Below are 17,650 nucleotides of genomic sequence, written 5' to 3' on the forward strand. Positions count from 1 at the left end.
CCCCAAGCCCTTTACAGATATGGACAAATCCCTTCCACATTACTCTAGCATGCTACACTAATATTGTCATTTTTTTCTCAGCGGGCTATGACACGAAAAAATGTTGAAAACTACTCTCTAAAAACACCTCTGCTACTAGAAAATATTCAACCTTTTTTATTGCAGGCAAGTCAAATGGGTAGGGGGACAGGAAATGGTGTGCTAAGTAGAGGGAACAACTTTGGCAAAAGCAAAAAGGTGAGCGAGCAAGGAAATTCCTGAAACTACAGGAATATTGGAATAACAGAGAGGACCTTCTGTCTCTTTAAGTTGTTGAAGGCACATCGCTTAATTTTGCAGGGCTGGAAAGAAAGGACCAACAGGTAAAAATTAACTGTCACAAAATTAAAATACATATTTGTATTTTATTTATGTGACTTAACACGTGAAATATGCGAAAGTGATGTGAGGCAAGCCCGAATGGTGTGCCCAGCAAAGCCAAAAAGAAGTTCCGAGGGAAGCCAGGTATCCTGGCTGCCCAGCCACTGCCTTTATCCACCAGCTTGACTCTTTCAGATCATCTTCTCAAATTATCCATAGGAGATTTATCCACATACTCAATAAGAAAAATATTTCTAATTATATCCAACCATTCTTAATATGAATGAGAATTATGCGGGGACGCTAGATTGCCAAGAGGTATTTTGCCAAACAATTCCTTTTGACTTAAGAAAGAAGAGGCAGCTGCATTGTTTCCATAGCTATCCATATAAAAGAGCCCTTGGAATGAGGCTGACTCGTCCTGCTTTAAAAAGCTCCAAGGTAAGTGGGAGCAGGACGGGCCTTTCAAGAGGGACACTGGTCACACTGCCCAGTGTCAGCAGCAGCTGCTAGTTCTGGTACTGCTCCTTCTGGAACTGCACGTTTTACCTCTATGAATTTTGTTACTTCTGTTTACAATAGCAAGCCATGCCATAAATGGGATTTTTTCCCCCTCTTTTTGGTCAACTAATCAAGTGCTTTTCCCTTTTCTTTTATAGAACTGTCTCACTCCCAGGCTACATCTTCTCACTTGCTAACAAGGTAAGATTTGGACTAACCAGTTCCTGGAGGAGAATGCAAGAGGCTCTGGGATGGATTTCTGTCACTTAGCAACCTTTCAGAAAGTGCTTGTCTCAGTAAATACCCTTTAACAACTGTGCTTCAGGAAAGCGGTGAGAAAGGGAGGACTGCCCTTTCAGGACAATGCACACATCCTCATTTACGGCTCAAGCATTGGTGGGGTGACATTTGAGCAGGGGAATCGCTTTGAATAAATATATTGTCTGTACAGGAAAAAAAGTCTACCCTCAGATTCCCTGGCTAAAAATCTCAAATTTGATAAAAATGTATCCTGCTGTTAGAATTCATTTAGTAAACATAATATCCAACAATGTAAAATGGAAGTAAGACAATCCTTCCTTTAAACTTCTTAAAGCCCTTGTAAAAAGTCACCTTACACAATGCCGAGTGCTGTGGCATTTTTCTTATATATAATAGAGTTATTAATCTGCCCTCCCACTACTTACTGCATTTCTAAAGGGAGAGACTAGGAGAGACGATTCAAATGAGTTTCAAGTAATTTGATCATGTAATGACTGCGGTAGAATTATTTGCCAAACCTTTCATTCTACTGATACCACTGGCAACCTACAGATCACATAGAACGGAGCAAACAGGGCCTGCATGCTTCAAAGGAAAATTTGGAATAGTAAAGGGAGCCCTTAGATGTAGAAGAATGAGGTTAATGTTGGCTACTGTTTTTATCCCTAATTAGTTTAAGGGGGTTAAACTGATGAACTGTATTTAATATGCAAAAAATTATGTCAGAGAAACTATACTAAGCACCTAACCTAAAAGAAAAAAAGGTAAACAAAATTATAATCTCCAATAAGCCACTGAACTTCAACAAATCTGGCTGAACAGGTAAAGGAGGAAATAAACTTCTTCTACATTACATTCAAGACACGGAATTTTGTGACATGATAATTCATGACATCTCATATATAAATGGTAGCCTGAACAATTTCAAATTACTTTCTCAGTCATCATTTAAACCTCTTTTTCAAAGTATCTTCACATATATCATGGGCTGTGAATTTAGATAGGCAGAATTTATAATCCCTATTCTAAAGATGGAGTCACTTAGGCTCAAAAACATCAAGTGACATACCCAAGGTCACAAGCTACTTGACAGCAGCACTGGACTGTAATTCAGTTCCCAATGAGAACGTGAGTCCTGGAGGATGAAATAAGACAATGGATGCAAAGCCCTAAATACAGCATTGGGTACACAGAGACCACCTGATGCATTTTCGTTCTTGTGATTATGTTTGTCTCAGTAACTATAGTATGGTGAACAGTAGACCTGTCTAGTGGAATTTCCAACTGGGCCTATGAAATACAATAAATATTAAGATTTATTGGTATACGTGGCTATCCAGACTCTCTAATGTGAAAGTTTTATCTCCTTTAGGACCTCTGAGTTCAGCAGCCATGAGTTCAGACTCAGAATTGGCTGTTTTTGGGGAGGCTGCTCCTTTCCTCCGAAAGTCTGAAAGGGAGCGCATTGAGGCTCAGAATAGGCCCTTTGATGCCAAAACATCTGTCTTTGTGGCGGAGCCCAAAGAATCCTTTGTCAAAGGGACCATCCAGAGCAGAGAAGGAGGAAAAGTGACGGTGAAGACTGAGGGAGGAGCGGTGAGTAGAATCCCAGGAGCTTGCCACATTTTATTGATTTTTGTTGTTGTTGTTGTTGTTTGGTCACTCAATTAATGTAAACGGTTATCTTTCCTGTTTACCAGACTCTGACAGTGAAGGATGATCAGGTCTTCCCCATGAACCCTCCCAAATATGACAAAATCGAGGACATGGCCATGATGACTCATCTGCATGAGCCTGCTGTGCTGTACAACCTCAAAGAGCGTTATGCAGCCTGGATGATCTACGTGAGTGTCCCCTGCCAGTGCTCTGTATAATCATCCTCATGTACCCTACCATCCTGCTTCTTCCACTGAGCATAAATGGGTCACAGGTAGTGACCCATTTCACTTTCATTGCAGCATAACTAGTTAAAAGGCTTCATGATTGCTATCGTAAAGCACAGCTCAACAGCCAGCACTTCCTTGTTTTCCCATCCAAAGCTGGGGAAGGCCGCTGTCCACGTTGACTGGGTTTGCCCAGAAACCCTTCAACAGGCATTTGAGCAGTTACTGCTTATATTTCAATCACAGGTAATTTTCCCCATTCCTTTTCCCCACTCCAGCCGCAGAATCATCCAGAGTGAAATGATAAACATGTTTTAACACTTTAAACTATTTTAATTTTTTTTTTTTGAGACAGAGTCTTGCTCCTTGTCCCAGGCTGGAGTGCAGTGGTGCGATCTCGGCTCACTGCAACCTCTGCCTCGTGGGTTCAAGCGATTCTTGTGCCTCAGCCTCCAGAGTAGCTGGGATTACAGGCATGTGCCACCATGCCCGGCTATTTTTTGTTGTTGTTGTATTTTTTTTTAGCACAGACAGAGTTTCACTATGTTGCCCAGACTGGTCTTGAACTCCTGGGCTCAAACGATCTGCCTGCCTTGGCCTCCCAAAGTGCTGGGATTACAGGCATAAGCCATCATGCCTGGCCTAAATTTTTTTTTTTTTAAACAAATTTCACTCATTTTCACTCCCCTGAAATAACAGCAATTTGTATCTGTGTGTTCCGGTCCCTTCTATCTGGAATGTCACCTCCTCGATGAAACCTCTCCCACTTCCCCAAGCAGTGAGATGTTCTGTCCTTTCATTTCTGTCCCTGCCTTAACACTAACCATGTTTCTCCTTGATCATTCATTTACATGACTGTCTCCTACATAGACTGGGGATTCCTCAAGGGACATCATCTCATTTATCTGGTCTCATTTATACTGTCTGGCAAAGGCCTGCACATAATATACATGCAGTAAATATTTTTAAATCAAATTTATTATACTATATTCATATTTTTGCATAGTTTAGCCAGTGCTGTTATTTAGCTAGGCAACACCTATACAAGTGTACCTAGAGGTGATGGTCAGCATCCAGTTTAACTAGTTGGTGCTTGTCTTGAACCAATTGTCAAAGATTTTTTAAATCCCCCTATTGTAATCATGATGTGTATATATATATATATATATATATATATCATTTCGTGTCCTGTTTCCTTATAACTTAAAAATGTTTTGTAAATATTTCCTGAGTGTTGCTGTATACTTTCATGTTCACTTTTTTAAATGCCTGCATCAAATTGTCTTAGAAGATTTACCATAGTTCACCTAACCATTCCCTTACTGTTGGCCACTTAGCTTATGTCCAAATTTATGTTCTCATAAATTTGAATTATCTTAATGCTGCAAAGAAAATATAAACCATTTCCATAAAACAATAAAAGTTTCATAGCACATGTGTTTAATAACATGTACTTCTTCTTCTGCTATGTAAAAATCACTGTGAAAAGCCCTGAGGAGAGCAATAAGAAAGCTGAATTGTAGTCACTTCCCTCAGGATTCTGCTATCACATTGTTGAACTTGCCAACTAGTTTTCACGCTGATGCCTTGAAGAAATAAGAGTACTCACTTAAAGTGCTCCTTTTTGTTAAAATTCAATTAATTTCCAGACCAGCCTGGGCAACAAAGTGAGACTTTAGCTCTACAAAAAGCACGTACAAAATTAGCTGGGCATGGTGATGCATGCCTGTAGTACCAGCTACTTGGAAGGGTGAGGTGGGAGGATTGCTTGAGCCCGGGAGGTTGGGGCTGCAGTGAGCTGAGGTAGCACCACTGCACTACAGCCTGGGTGACAGAGCAAGACCCTGTCCCAAAAGAACATTCAATTAATAAGTTAATTTCACAAATAACAGGAAAGGTCTTTGGGTACTTATTCTTTTTCCTTCTCATAGACCTATTCAGGTCTCTTCTGTGTCACTGTCAACCCCTACAAGTGGCTGCCAGTGTATAAGCCCGAGGTGGTGACAGCCTACCGAGGCAAAAAGCGCCAGGAGGCCCCGCCCCACATCTTCTCCATCTCTGACAACGCCTATCAGTTCATGCTGACTGGTGAGTGAGCCGAATGCTTTGCAAGTGCGTAAACCTTTAGAGCAGAACCATAGGAGAAAGAGACTCGAGGCAATCTCAACACATTCCTTGAGATCGTCCCTTTTAGTTGAGACTGGTGTATTTATGAAGGAGAAGGTCCAGGAAGGGGAGAAAGGCTGATTTGTAATGCGTAATATTACATAATTGCTAATGATCTCTTAAATTTTGAAAAGTTCAACAGAGGCTGGCCATGGTTAGTTAGTATACTTTTGAATGACTCAGAAACTCAAATAAATATGAGCAAAAATACAAATATTTCTGTGTATGTATACACACACACACACTCATGCACGCACAATCACACATACAAACTGTGTCTCCGTTACTATGAGCCAAAAAATGGAAGAGTAAAACTTGTCTCTGTAGTTTCAGCCTCAGCATCCTAAATTGTGACAGATTAAACAGTCAAAAAGGTATATGAAGGACGTCCTATATGAAGGACGGCACAATGCTATCGCCCTTTGCCCAGAACCAACCTGAACAGGCTCCAGATTTAAGGTGTATTTGGTATTAAAACAGTTAGATGTTGAATCTGCTTCCTACAATATTGTCTTGGCTAGACCAATCTAAACTACTTGTGGCACCTTGAGAAGGGGCTTAGAGAATTCCTCTTCAGAGACAGTAAAACATCAAAACAAAATTTTACCTTTTCCTAAAAATATGACCAAAGTCGTATTTCTAAAACTATCACCTTTACTGTACTTACTCCTTTTCACACATTAAAAATATCTCTAATGCTCATTCCTCATTACGTCTTGCACCCACAATATATATGTCCCTAACTTAAATCATCAACTAAACCTAACCAAAGAGCCAAGTCTACTTTTGGTGTTTATTTAGTGATAGAGTATTAAAAAGAAAAAGTCTGGTGCTTCAGGAATACACAGCCACGTGGTCATCACTTATAGAGTGGCATTCAAACATTTTCCTTCATCTTAGAATTTTTTTCCTCGAAGGAAATATTTCTTGGAAGATTTGAATATAAAACCAATAAAAGTAGTGGTGTTCTGTTTAAATGGGTGGATGTGTGCTAAAGTTGGGGAGGGAGAAAGTGGTAGGTCTAAAGCCTGCCAAGCCCTAAAGGTTGCAAAGTCCAGACTGAATAATACTAAGTTCATTCCATTTTACTTTACTTATCATTTACAAATATGTAAGAAAACAGTATTAAATGTCTACAATTTCTTTTGTAGACCGAGAGAATCAGTCAATCCTGATCACGTAAGTAGATTTTATGCTTTCTTTACATGGCTGTGATAGCTGCTAGGTTTGAGACCACATCTGATTGAGTTTTGATTTGACAGCGGAGAATCTGGTGCAGGGAAGACTGTGAACACCAAGCGTGTCATCCAGTACTTTGCAACAATTGCAGTTACTGGGGAGAAGAAGAAGGAAGAAATTACTTCTGGCAAAATACAGGTGAGTCTGATTGTCACAGTCAGAATCCAGACTCTGTAGGGACTCTCAGGTAGGAAATTCCCAAGCCCCAGATGCAAGGACTGCTCTTGCCTTTGCAGGGGACTCTGGAAGATCAAATCATCAGTGCCAACCCCCTACTGGAGGCCTTTGGCAACGCCAAGACCGTGAGGAATGACAACTCCTCTCGCTTTGTAAGTCTCTTGGACATGCTAATAGATGCTGTTCACTGGTCAAAATTTATGAGATGTTTGTAATTACATTCTCTGAATCTTTTTCATTCCCATTCTATTACATCATTGTTCTTTCCTTTTCCTCTGAGCATGTAATAACGTGGATCAAAGCCCCATCTTGAAGGATATATGGCCTTTTTCCTGAGTTCTTTCTTATCTGTCATGATCTACACTTACTCACAATTTTACAATTTTTATTTTTAATTTACAAATAATAATTGTACTTATGAAATACAATGTGATGTTTTGATATATGTTATGTGTATATTATGGAATGATTAACATGCTAATTAATGTATCCATTACTTCACATACTTAATAAATATTTACAATTTTTAAATCAAAGATAAAACTCTTCTACTTATAAAATAGGAGATACACCTTTTTCTACCTGATACAAATACTCTCTGAATTGATTTAATATTAAAGTACCAGCATCAAATGTTTGGAATTTCTCAAAGATTTAATATTATATAAAAACAAGGTAGTAATATTAGCTTTTATTTCAAGGGTAAATTCATCAGAATCCACTTTGGCACTACTGGAAAACTGGCATCTGCTGATATTGAAACATGTAAGTGTTCAGATATCTTTAAAATCATTTCTGATTCATATGACCTAAAAAACTGACCAAAAATCAAATTCACATGTCACATGAATTTTTACAATTTTCTTATTTGTTATTTGTTTCCTTCCAGATCTGCTAGAGAAGTCTAGAGTTGTTTTCCAACTTAAGGCTGAGAGAAGTTATCATATTTTTTACCAGATTACATCGAATAAGAAACCAGAACTTATTGGTAAGAAATGTCATAATTCTTTTCCAGAATTACTGCATCAGTACCTATCAATGCATAGTCCAACCTAGTATTCTATGACTGAATTTTGTCAAGTTTATGTGCCTTTTTATTTTTTAAATAGCTTTGTGAGTTTGATAAAAATTTATATGTGCTCATTAGAAAAATTCAAAGGAAATCAAAAGGAAAACTGAAAATAACATCTCTAATTCCTACTACTATGAAATAACCACCATGAACACTTGGATGAATACCTCTCTAGTCATTTTCTGTATACATATCTCTACATATAGATACATACATACAATTTTCATAACTGAAATCATGGTTACATGCTCTCCTGTAATCTACTTTTTTACTGAGCAATTATGTATCATAGCTTTTTCCATGTCACTAAATATAGCTCCACATCATTATTTCCAATGGTTGCATAGTGTTCTATTCTAGAAATAAGCACAATTTACTTAACCATACCCTCTTTACAGATAGATTATTTCCAATTCTGGATTGTATATAATCAACACTATAGTGATACAACTTTTCCCATTATGTGATTATCCTCTTTGGATTACAATAGTTTTGTTTGTTTGTTTGTTTGTTTGTTTGTTTGTTAAGATGGAGTCTCACTTTGTCACCCAGGCCAGAGTGCAATGGCGAAATCTCAGCTCACACCTACCTCCACCTCCCAGGTTCAAGCGATTCTCCCTGCCCCAGCCTCCCAAGTAGCTGGGATTACAGGCATGCGCCACCATGCCTGGCTAATATTTGTGTTTTAGTAGAGATGGGGTTTCACCATGTTGTCCAGGCTGGTCTCGAACTCCTGACCTCAGGTGATCTGCCCACCTTGGCCTCTCAAAGTGTTGGGATTATGGGCATGAGACACTGTGCCTGGCCATTTTTTTTTTTAATAAGGATTTATAAGAGCACCATGACATCAACTTCAAGGTGTTTGTGATGGTGCCTAATATCCTTTAAACGCCTCTCCAGTGCCCATCAGTCATCAACCAAGCATCATGTGATATCGGGGGAACCCACCCCCAATAATTCAATGTTATTTCACATAGGTTCTTTTCTATTTCCTAAGTGCTGGCTGGTCTGAGAAATAAAGGGAAAGAGTACAAAAGAGAGAAATTTTAAAGCTGGGTATCTGGGGGAGACATCACATGTCGGCAGATTCTGTCATGCCCCCCAAGCCACAAAACCAGCAAGTTTTTATTAGTGATTTTCAAAGGGGAGGGAGTGTACGAATAGGGTGTGGGTCACAGAGATCACATGCTTCACAAGGTAATAAAATATTACAATGCAAATGGAGGCAGGGCGAGATCACAGGACCAGGGTGAAATTAAAATTGCTAATAAAGTTTTGGGCACCCATTGTCATTGATAACATCTTATCAGGAGGCAGGGTTTGAGAGCAGACAACCGGTCTGATTAAAATTTACTAGGCGGGATTTCCTCGTCCTAATAGGCCTGGGAGCACTAAAGGAGACCAGGCTTATTTCAACCCTTATCTACAACTGTAAAAGACAACATTCCCAGAGCAGCCATTTTAGAGACCTCCCCCTAGGAACGCATACTCTTTCTCAGGGCTGTTCCTTGCTGAGAAAAAGAATTCAGCGATATTTCTTCTATTTGCTTTTGAAAGAAGAGAAATATGGCTGTGTTCCACCCGGCTCTCAGGCAGCCAGACCTAATGGTTATCTCCCTTGTTCCCTCAACACCGCTGTTATCCTGTTCTTTTTTCAAGGTGCCCAGATTTCATATTGTTTAAACACACATGCTTTACAAACAATTTGTGCAGTTAATGCAGTCATCACAGGGTCCTGAGGCAACATTCATCCTCAGTTTATGAAGATGACAGGATTAAGAGATTAAAGTAAAGACAGGCATAGGAAATCACAAGAGTATTGATTGGGGAAGTGATAAATGTCCATGAAATCATCACAATTTATGTTCAAAGAATGCAGTAAAGACAGGCGTAAGAAATTATAAAAGTATTAATTTGGGGAACTAATAAATGTCCATGAAATCTTCACAACTTATATTCTTCCACCATGGCTTCAGCCGGTCCCTCTGTTTGGGGTCCCTGAGTTCCCACAACAATATAGTGCCTCACAATTTGTCTAGAAATCTCTTGTTTTAATGAAGAAGATAATTATGCTTATCTTTGTTCTGTTTCCTGTACTTAGAAATGCTTCTGATTACCACGAACCCATATGATTACCCATTTGTCAGTCAAGGGGAGATCAGTGTGGCCAGCATCGATGATCAGGAAGAACTGATGGCCACAGATGTAAGTAGAACACAAGAAAATTGGAATTATTATGGTGGGTCAGAGTAATGGTGATCCAGATAAATATTCAGTGTCTAGTAGAAATGGCAAAGGAAGATTCCAGGATGCAAATGGACATGCCCCTTGGAGTCAAATGAAAAGAGTATGATGTGCCCCTATAGCATTTTACTTACCCCTTACATTCTTCTAAAGATCTATCATTTCTGAAAATTTCTAAACTATTTTTTTGTTTTTTGCAATTGACTTGCATTAGATTCCTACCATCTCTCAAAATAACAAGTTCCTTAGATTTACTATCTTTGTTCTCTGTTCTAAGTTCCCGTTTTGAATCTTCAGAGGGTATGCACCTATAATTCTAATGCTCTGTGCTGGCCTTTGGTTGACCAACTCTCTATATACCCAATCTAAGGGGTTCCTTGTCTCCCATTAGCACTGGTAGTTTCCTCAGGCCAGCAATGGGAATGTGCAGTATTAACAGTAAGCGTGTGGATCACAACCTAACAGCTATCCTATTGGTTATATTGACAGAGTGCTATTGATATTTTGGGCTTTACTAATGAAGAAAAGGTCTCCATTTACAAGCTCACGGGGGCTGTGATGCATTATGGGAACCTAAAATTTAAGCAAAAGCAGCGTGAGGAGCAAGCAGAGCCAGATGGCACAGAAGGTATCAACTAAGTCACTCCCATGTTTTGCATTTGTTTGAAAATCACATTCTTAACTTGTTACCCAGGAATTTTCCTAGGGAAGGTAAATTCACTTTTAAGAATTAAGTTTTAAAGTATCTGTATACCTAAGTAATGTGCAATGGGAAACATAAGCACTAGGTAGGTGTTTCCTATAATTATTGAAGTTCTTTAGGGCAAACTACCCCATAATCAAAAACTTGAACTTAATGAACAAATGGGTAAGGATACTCAGAAAGAGATATTTGAAACACTGCACAAAATACTTGCAGTTTAAAAAATATTTTTAAGGAAGTGGGTTTCTTTGGGCCACAATAACATTGTTCTACTCTTTCTTCTTTTTAGTTGCTGACAAGGCGGCCTACCTCCAGAGTCTGAACTCTGCAGATCTGCTCAAAGCTCTCTGCTACCCCAGGGTCAAGGTCGGCAATGAGTATGTCACCAAAGGCCAGACTGTAGAACAGGTAGGTGCATAATTCAAATTAACTGCCAGGGATGAAAGCATTTTCACAGGCCTCTAATAACTTTGAGAGTTATAATTTTGTCTTTTAAGGTGACCAACGCAGTAGGTGCTCTGGCCAAAGCCGTCTACGAGAAGATGTTCCTGTGGATGGTCGCCCGCATCAACCAGCAGCTGGACACCAAGCAGCCCAGGCAGTACTTCATCGGGGTCTTGGACATTGCTGGTTTTGAGATTTTTGATGTGAGTTTGTAGCTGGTTGGTGAGAGGATTTTACAGTAAGGCAATGGAAATATCTATATGAAGGAGTTAGTGAAGACTATGACCTTTTCTTACCACTGTCGAAATTATTTTAAGCCTTAAAAGAGAGTAACTGGGCAGTTATTGTAGTACCAATTCCACTTCTATAAAAAACAACAATGCACTTAATAAGGACTCCCTAACTTGTTATTGATACAAAGGGAGTTCTGAATTAGCTTAGTACAGTGGGATTGAAGGTCTATTTTAAGAAATACTTAGAGACAATAAGAGCTGAGAAACGTTAATAATTTAGAGTCAGCAGTAACAAATGCAATTAGCTTTTAAGACTCATTAGTATGATATCATGAAATAAAAATTCATATTTGATTACGAAATATATTTTTCTTGATTATAGTTTTCAAGAAGTTTAATTTTTTTTTCTAATTATACAAGCAAAACTTAGGGCTTTGGAGAGGATATAGAAGGTCCCAAGGAAAAAGATTCCACATAATTCTACTATTTATGTATAATGTTAACATTTTGGTGATTTTTTTTTTTTTTTTTTGAGACGGAGTCTCACTCTGTCGCCCAGGCTGGAGTGCAGTGGCGTGATCTCGGCTCACTGCAAGCTCCGCCTTTGGGTTCACGCCATTCTCCTGCCTCAGCCTCCCGAATAGCTGGGACTACAGGCGCCTGCCACCACACCCGGCTAATGCTTTTGTATTTTTTTTAGTAGACATGAGGTTTCACCGTGTTAGCCAGAATGGTCTCGATCTTCTGACCTCGTGATCCACCCACCTCGGCCTCCCAAAGTGCTGTTTGGGGAATTTTTAAAAATACAAATGTATATTGTCATAGTTTATATAATACTTGGTATCTTGATCTTTTTTTTTTCATTTCGCATTAAAGAATAACAGGGGTGGCAAATTATTGTTCACTTGCCATGCTGACCATGTGATTGCCACGCAAGATAGACTCCTCCCAGCCAGCTTCTCATGGGTTGCAAGTTGGCTCCTAAATGAGTCAACAGAAAACTGTAAACCTTCTGGAAAATGTAGAAGATAATGGGAATAAACACAGGATGATTAAGTAGGTACTCAGGAAAATACCTGAATAAACTTAAGCAAATGCAGGAAAAGAATATCATAATGGTAGGATTTTCTACAAAATGACAGCAGAAAAATAGTAGCTTCCGCATGCCCTCAAACCTTCCATACTTTTCACCTTTTATTTCAAAGTCTCTTTAACCCAGTGATTTTAACATCTGTAATATAAAGGCTCTTGGACACATATTTTTAAAATGGAAAAGTTCTGTATTTTAAAAAATACTCAATTTGCTTAAGAGAGAAGTAAACATATCTATTTATTTAGTTCAACAGCCTGGAGCAGCTGTGCATCAACTTCACCAATGAGAAACTGCAACAGTTTTTCAACCACCACATGTTCGTGCTGGAGCAGGAGGAGTACAAGAAGGAAGGCATCGAGTGGACGTTCATCGACTTCGGGATGGACCTGGCTGCCTGCATCGAGCTCATCGAGAAGGTTGGTTTTGCATTTCCGAAACCATATTTTGCGGCAACTATATTATTCACTGCTTTTTATTTTAATTCTATAGACAGAAAAAAAAATAGAAGTACAATTTTGTGTTGTGGTCTGCTTTTTAGCCTATGGGCATCTTCTCCATCCTGGAAGAGGAGTGCATGTTCCCTAAGGCAACAGACACCTCCTTCAAGAACAAGCTGTATGACCAGCACCTGGGCAAGTCTGCCAACTTCCAGAAGCCCAAGGTGGTCAAAGGCAAGGCCGAGGCCCACTTCTCTCTGATTCACTATGCTGGTGTTGTGGACTACAACATTACTGGCTGGCTGGAGAAGAACAAGGACCCCCTGAATGAGACCGTGGTTGGACTGTACCAGAAGTCTGCAATGAAAACTCTAGCTCACCTCTTCTCTGGGACTCAAACTGCTGAAGGAGGTAATGCTCAAATGATAATAATACTCTCTAGGTATTACAAAATGTGATGTTAAATTGAAGCTAGTGATCTCTTAGGTCTGGCAGAAGGGTTGCAGACCAAGCCCCTGGTTCCTCCAAGTATTGAATAGATAGGCAGCCTTGTAATTACACATTTGTGGCTCACTCCACTACTGACAGGAGCCCTATTGCAGAGTCAGAGAGGATTATCAGGCTCTCAACCAATGAAAAGCCTCAGCTTCTACGATTCTCTCCTACTTCTTCCTCCACATCTGCAGGATATATAGCGTATCTGAGGGTATAAATCTTAGGCAACAGAGTGACAAACTTCCACCTCTCAGTACTAGCTTCTGTTGATGATTTTTGAAGTTAGCTCCTCACATGTCCTAATATTAGGGAATCCCTCTCTATACGGTCAGGTGAATATCCCTGGCCTCATTTCCCACTGGAGAAAGAATCACAGATAAGTGGCTGCAAACTTAGTTGAAAAATAAGATTCATTCAGGCTCAATCAGAGAGGCCAGCTGAGTAGAAAAAAGGCTCCACTCGATGAACACAGAAATCAGCAAATACGCAAGAAGTAGCCCTGCCAATTCAAAACCGTATTTCTTTTCTTCCTTTTTCTTCAGAGGGAGCTGGTGGAGGGGCCAAGAAAGGTGGTAAGAAGAAGGGCTCTTCTTTCCAGACAGTGTCTGCCCTTTTCAGAGTAAGGAAGAAATTGTTTTTGACATTCTCCAATTACTTTGGGATTTTTTTTTACATGGGTCTGTTTTTCTGAACTTCTATTTTTGTTCTAAGGATATATTTATCTATTCATATACTAATATCACATTACATTTATTAAAATTACTTTGTAATATGCTTTGACATCTCGCTGGGCAAAATTCCCCTCGTCTTTTCTTTTTTTAAATTTATTTTTTATTTCAATAGGTTTTGGGGAACAGGTGGTGTTGGGTTACACGCATAAGTTCTTTAGTGGTGATTTCTGAGATTTTGGTGCACCCATCACCAGAGCAGTGTACACTGTACCCAATGCATAAAATTTGCTTTTAAAAGTACAAGATCATTCCATGAGTAGTTTAGAAAAGGACTGATAGTAACTAGTGACTCTGTTGATCTAACTTTGGAAAGAAGGGATTTAAATTACTCAGAAATTATTAGTTCACTTTTCATGCTAAGTCAAATAATGAGAAATATTTTATAGAAAATCTTATAGACCATAATACTCTGCCATTCATAATCTAGCTGAGCCATGAAAAAGAGCAATGACATGAACTCAGAGAGACTAAAAGACATCAGTATGGCTAATGAACTCATGAATTCTAGCAGCAAATCTGCAGTGCAGCTAATATGGTATCCTTGCTCTTAATCGAGTCAATTTTCAATTATAATTGGTAGGATTGCTCCCCTGTAGATAATCTCTATCCCCTAAAAATTGACAGAGCTGGAAAAGAGGAGCTGTATTATAAGGAAAACGTCCAAATGTGGTGCAGGCTTCCATTTCCTTACTGGAGAACTATGGAATTTAGTAGAAGAAAGAGCGATCATCTCGCATGGGAAGGCAATGGCCTTGTAAATGTATGTGTATGGCCAGGGACCAGGGTAGAAAGGATGGTGTTGGCATAAACTGAAAAGAAGCAACATGCCAGGGTGCTTTCCTTGTTCTGTGTGTAACTCTCAGAAACTCAAGTGCAGAAAGATCTATTGAGGAGGAAAAAGCATCTCAGAAGAAGCATTCAAAGTGTTGCCTTATATGAACGCAGTCCATACTGGTCATTCAACTCAGCTATAGATATTGATTTTATAGACACCAATGACTGCTCATATCCATGTCTAGAGCCTAAAATGACAGGATTTTTCCTGATTTTACAGGAGAATTTGAACAAGCTGATGACCAACCTCAGGAGTACCCATCCTCACTTTGTGAGGTGTATCATCCCCAATGAGACAAAAACTCCTGGTAAGAAATTCTATAATGAAAGTGCAAAGGATGACTGCCACACCTCCTTTTCAACAGCTCTGCAGTGAAATAAACATGCATTTTTAGGTGCCATGGAGCATGAGCTTGTCCTGCACCAGCTGAGGTGTAACGGTGTGCTGGAAGGCATCCGCATCTGTAGGAAAGGATTTCCAAGCAGAATCCTTTATGCAGACTTCAAACAGAGGTCAGTTTCTCCTGATTATGGTGTATTCTGAAGTTTAATATGAACAAGTTTAATGCAAGCAAAACAATTTAGTGAAACATATGCCTCTACTTGTTAGTTTTGTCACAAAAAGAAGTAAAAAAATTACAAGTCTCAAGTCTCGAACACTTTTGTTTTGAGACAAAGTCTTGCTCTGTCACCCAGGCTGGAGTGCAATGGCGTGATCTCAGCTCACTGCAACCTCTGCCTCCTGGGTTCAAGCGATTCTCCTGCCTCAGCCTCCCAAGTAGCTGGGACTACAGGCATATGCCACCACGCCCAGCTAATTATTGCATTTTTAGTACAGATGGGGTTTCACCATGTTGGCCAGGCTAGTCTCAAACTCCTGACCTCAGGTCATCCGCCAGCCTCGGCCTCCAAAAGTTTTGGGATTACAGGCATGAGCCACCATGCCCAGCCTCAAATACTTTTAAAATATAAATATACAACATTTTAAGCACCTTGTGGAATTTTCATTGGATTTATCAGGCACTTAGCTTAGCTCATAGATGTACACGTTAACTCCAATAATAATTAAGAGCGACCTTTTTGAGTGCTTAATATGTTTAGATTATCTTGTTTAATCCTCGCAAAAACACAGTAGAGGTAGGTACTATTAAGACTTCACTTTATAGATGAATAAGCTGAGGCTCAGGGAAATTAAGGTACTTGCCCAAAGTCACAGTTATTAAGTGGTTGAGTTAGAAACTCTTCCATGCAAACATAGCTATTCATTTTCTGTCATTTCCTTTGGTGTCATCTATGTTCGTCTTTTTCTCCCACATATTAGACTCCCAGGGTTTCCTGGAGGCAGAGGGAACATGTCACAATGACTGTTCCTCAGGTCCCTTTTCTCCTCTCTAGATAAGCCCATCTTGAGAATCAAAGAAAAGGCAGAGGTGGGGAAGGACTGGGTAGCAGCTGCTAGGAGCTGATCTCTCCCAGGTCTGGGTCAGGTGGCACTGACAGAGGATTCCAGGGCTCAAGATCCAAAGCATGTCTAAGTTTGATTTTAGGTGATTAGGATAGTTCCGAATACCTAAAGTGTACTGTCTACCAAATTCTTCAATGAAAAGTAGCTTTCTTGGATTCAGGGCCTTAAAAAGCAAATGCATCTAGTAAAGATAACAGATTACATTTTATTGGTTAGGCACACCATAATGTGTGCCTTTCTTAAGGCAGAACCCTTTTCTAAGAACAGGGTCTGATGAGACAGAAAGGAAAGTTGCAACTGGGAGGGAAAGGCAAATGGAATAAAAATTGGTTGCCAAAGGGTTGACCATTCAGATAAACAATGTTCTCCTTGTGAACAAAGAATAATATTTTTTTAAAGCTCTGCTTTAAAAAATGAATCATTTAATGTTTAGCTAGTATTTGTGTCATCAGTAAACTAGTTGTTAAAAGCTATATGTACTTCAACAGATACAAGGTATTAAATGCAAGTGCAATCCCTGAAGGGCAATTCATTGATAGCAAGAAGGCCTCTGAGAAGCTCCTTGCATCCATCGACATTGACCACACCCAGTATAAATTTGGGCACACCAAGGTAATTTTCTGTAAATCCTACCTGATGCTATTCCTGTCCCTTTGAACTTTATTAAAGCTTGTGATCTGCAACTCTTTCCATTCACAGGTCTTTTTCAAAGCTGGTCTTCTGGGGCTCCTAGAGGAGATGCGAGATGACAAGCTGGCCCAGCTGATTACCCGAACCCAGGCCAGGTGCAGAGGGTTCTTGGCAAGAGTGGAGTACCAGAGGATGGTGGAGAGAAGGTATAAAAAATATGTTTATTCACATATTCCATCTTCAAAAACATATTTGAAATGGCTTACAGTTAAGACTCAGCTTATGATAAGGACACTAAAGAAGAAATGAATAAGAGTCCTATAATGAAGTGGGAATATACATGTACCAGAAAACTTAAGGAAGGAACCATCACCATCTGATTGTATGGGTAAAAACTTGAGAGGTTAGGTAAGAAGTGTGTACTTCTTATCTAATAAGATAAAATACACCAGTGAGTAAGCAGAAGCAAACTTTTGCCCTAGCACCTGTTTCTAATATGAATTTATTGGACAGATCATTAGATAAGGGACATTGACCTGCAAAACAGACAGTATACTCAAGAGTGGTTTTACACAGGCTGTAGAAACAACTTTTTCCCTCTGATCATTTATATTATCAAACTATCATGATTTAAAATATTAGGGGCCATTTATCTGTGAAGGACTTTTTGCAGTAAGTTAAC

At 39.4% G+C, this 17,650-nt stretch overlaps 1 protein-coding gene across 1 annotated transcript in view; it reads left to right on the forward strand.

Moving 5' to 3' along the window:
• The first annotated feature begins 778 nt into the window (after positions 1 to 778).
• The window catches only part of MYH2 (myosin heavy chain 2), a 28,552-nt gene continuing 11,680 nt past the window's right edge, over positions 779 to 17,650 (forward strand). Inside the window, exons 1-21 of the mRNA XM_003818100.5 lie at positions 779 to 878; positions 1,020 to 1,062; positions 2,495 to 2,718; positions 2,823 to 2,966; positions 4,937 to 5,093; positions 6,323 to 6,350; positions 6,434 to 6,548; positions 6,647 to 6,739; positions 7,289 to 7,352; positions 7,477 to 7,575; positions 9,761 to 9,864; positions 10,393 to 10,531; positions 10,896 to 11,014; positions 11,104 to 11,253; positions 12,622 to 12,792; positions 12,915 to 13,224; positions 13,851 to 13,927; positions 15,094 to 15,181; positions 15,269 to 15,386; positions 16,827 to 16,950; positions 17,038 to 17,174. Of these exons, the coding sequence (XP_003818148.1) occupies positions 2,515 to 2,718; positions 2,823 to 2,966; positions 4,937 to 5,093; positions 6,323 to 6,350; positions 6,434 to 6,548; positions 6,647 to 6,739; positions 7,289 to 7,352; positions 7,477 to 7,575; positions 9,761 to 9,864; positions 10,393 to 10,531; positions 10,896 to 11,014; positions 11,104 to 11,253; positions 12,622 to 12,792; positions 12,915 to 13,224; positions 13,851 to 13,927; positions 15,094 to 15,181; positions 15,269 to 15,386; positions 16,827 to 16,950; positions 17,038 to 17,174 (2,441 nt within the window). The 5' untranslated portion in view covers positions 779 to 878; positions 1,020 to 1,062; positions 2,495 to 2,514. The remainder of the gene's footprint in view (positions 879 to 1,019; positions 1,063 to 2,494; positions 2,719 to 2,822; positions 2,967 to 4,936; positions 5,094 to 6,322; positions 6,351 to 6,433; positions 6,549 to 6,646; positions 6,740 to 7,288; positions 7,353 to 7,476; positions 7,576 to 9,760; positions 9,865 to 10,392; positions 10,532 to 10,895; positions 11,015 to 11,103; positions 11,254 to 12,621; positions 12,793 to 12,914; positions 13,225 to 13,850; positions 13,928 to 15,093; positions 15,182 to 15,268; positions 15,387 to 16,826; positions 16,951 to 17,037; positions 17,175 to 17,650) is intronic.

Source organism: Pan paniscus, chromosome 19 (assembly GCF_029289425.2).
Source record: "Pan paniscus chromosome 19, NHGRI_mPanPan1-v2.0_pri, whole genome shotgun sequence".
NCBI lineage: Eukaryota > Metazoa > Chordata > Mammalia > Primates > Hominidae > Pan > Pan paniscus.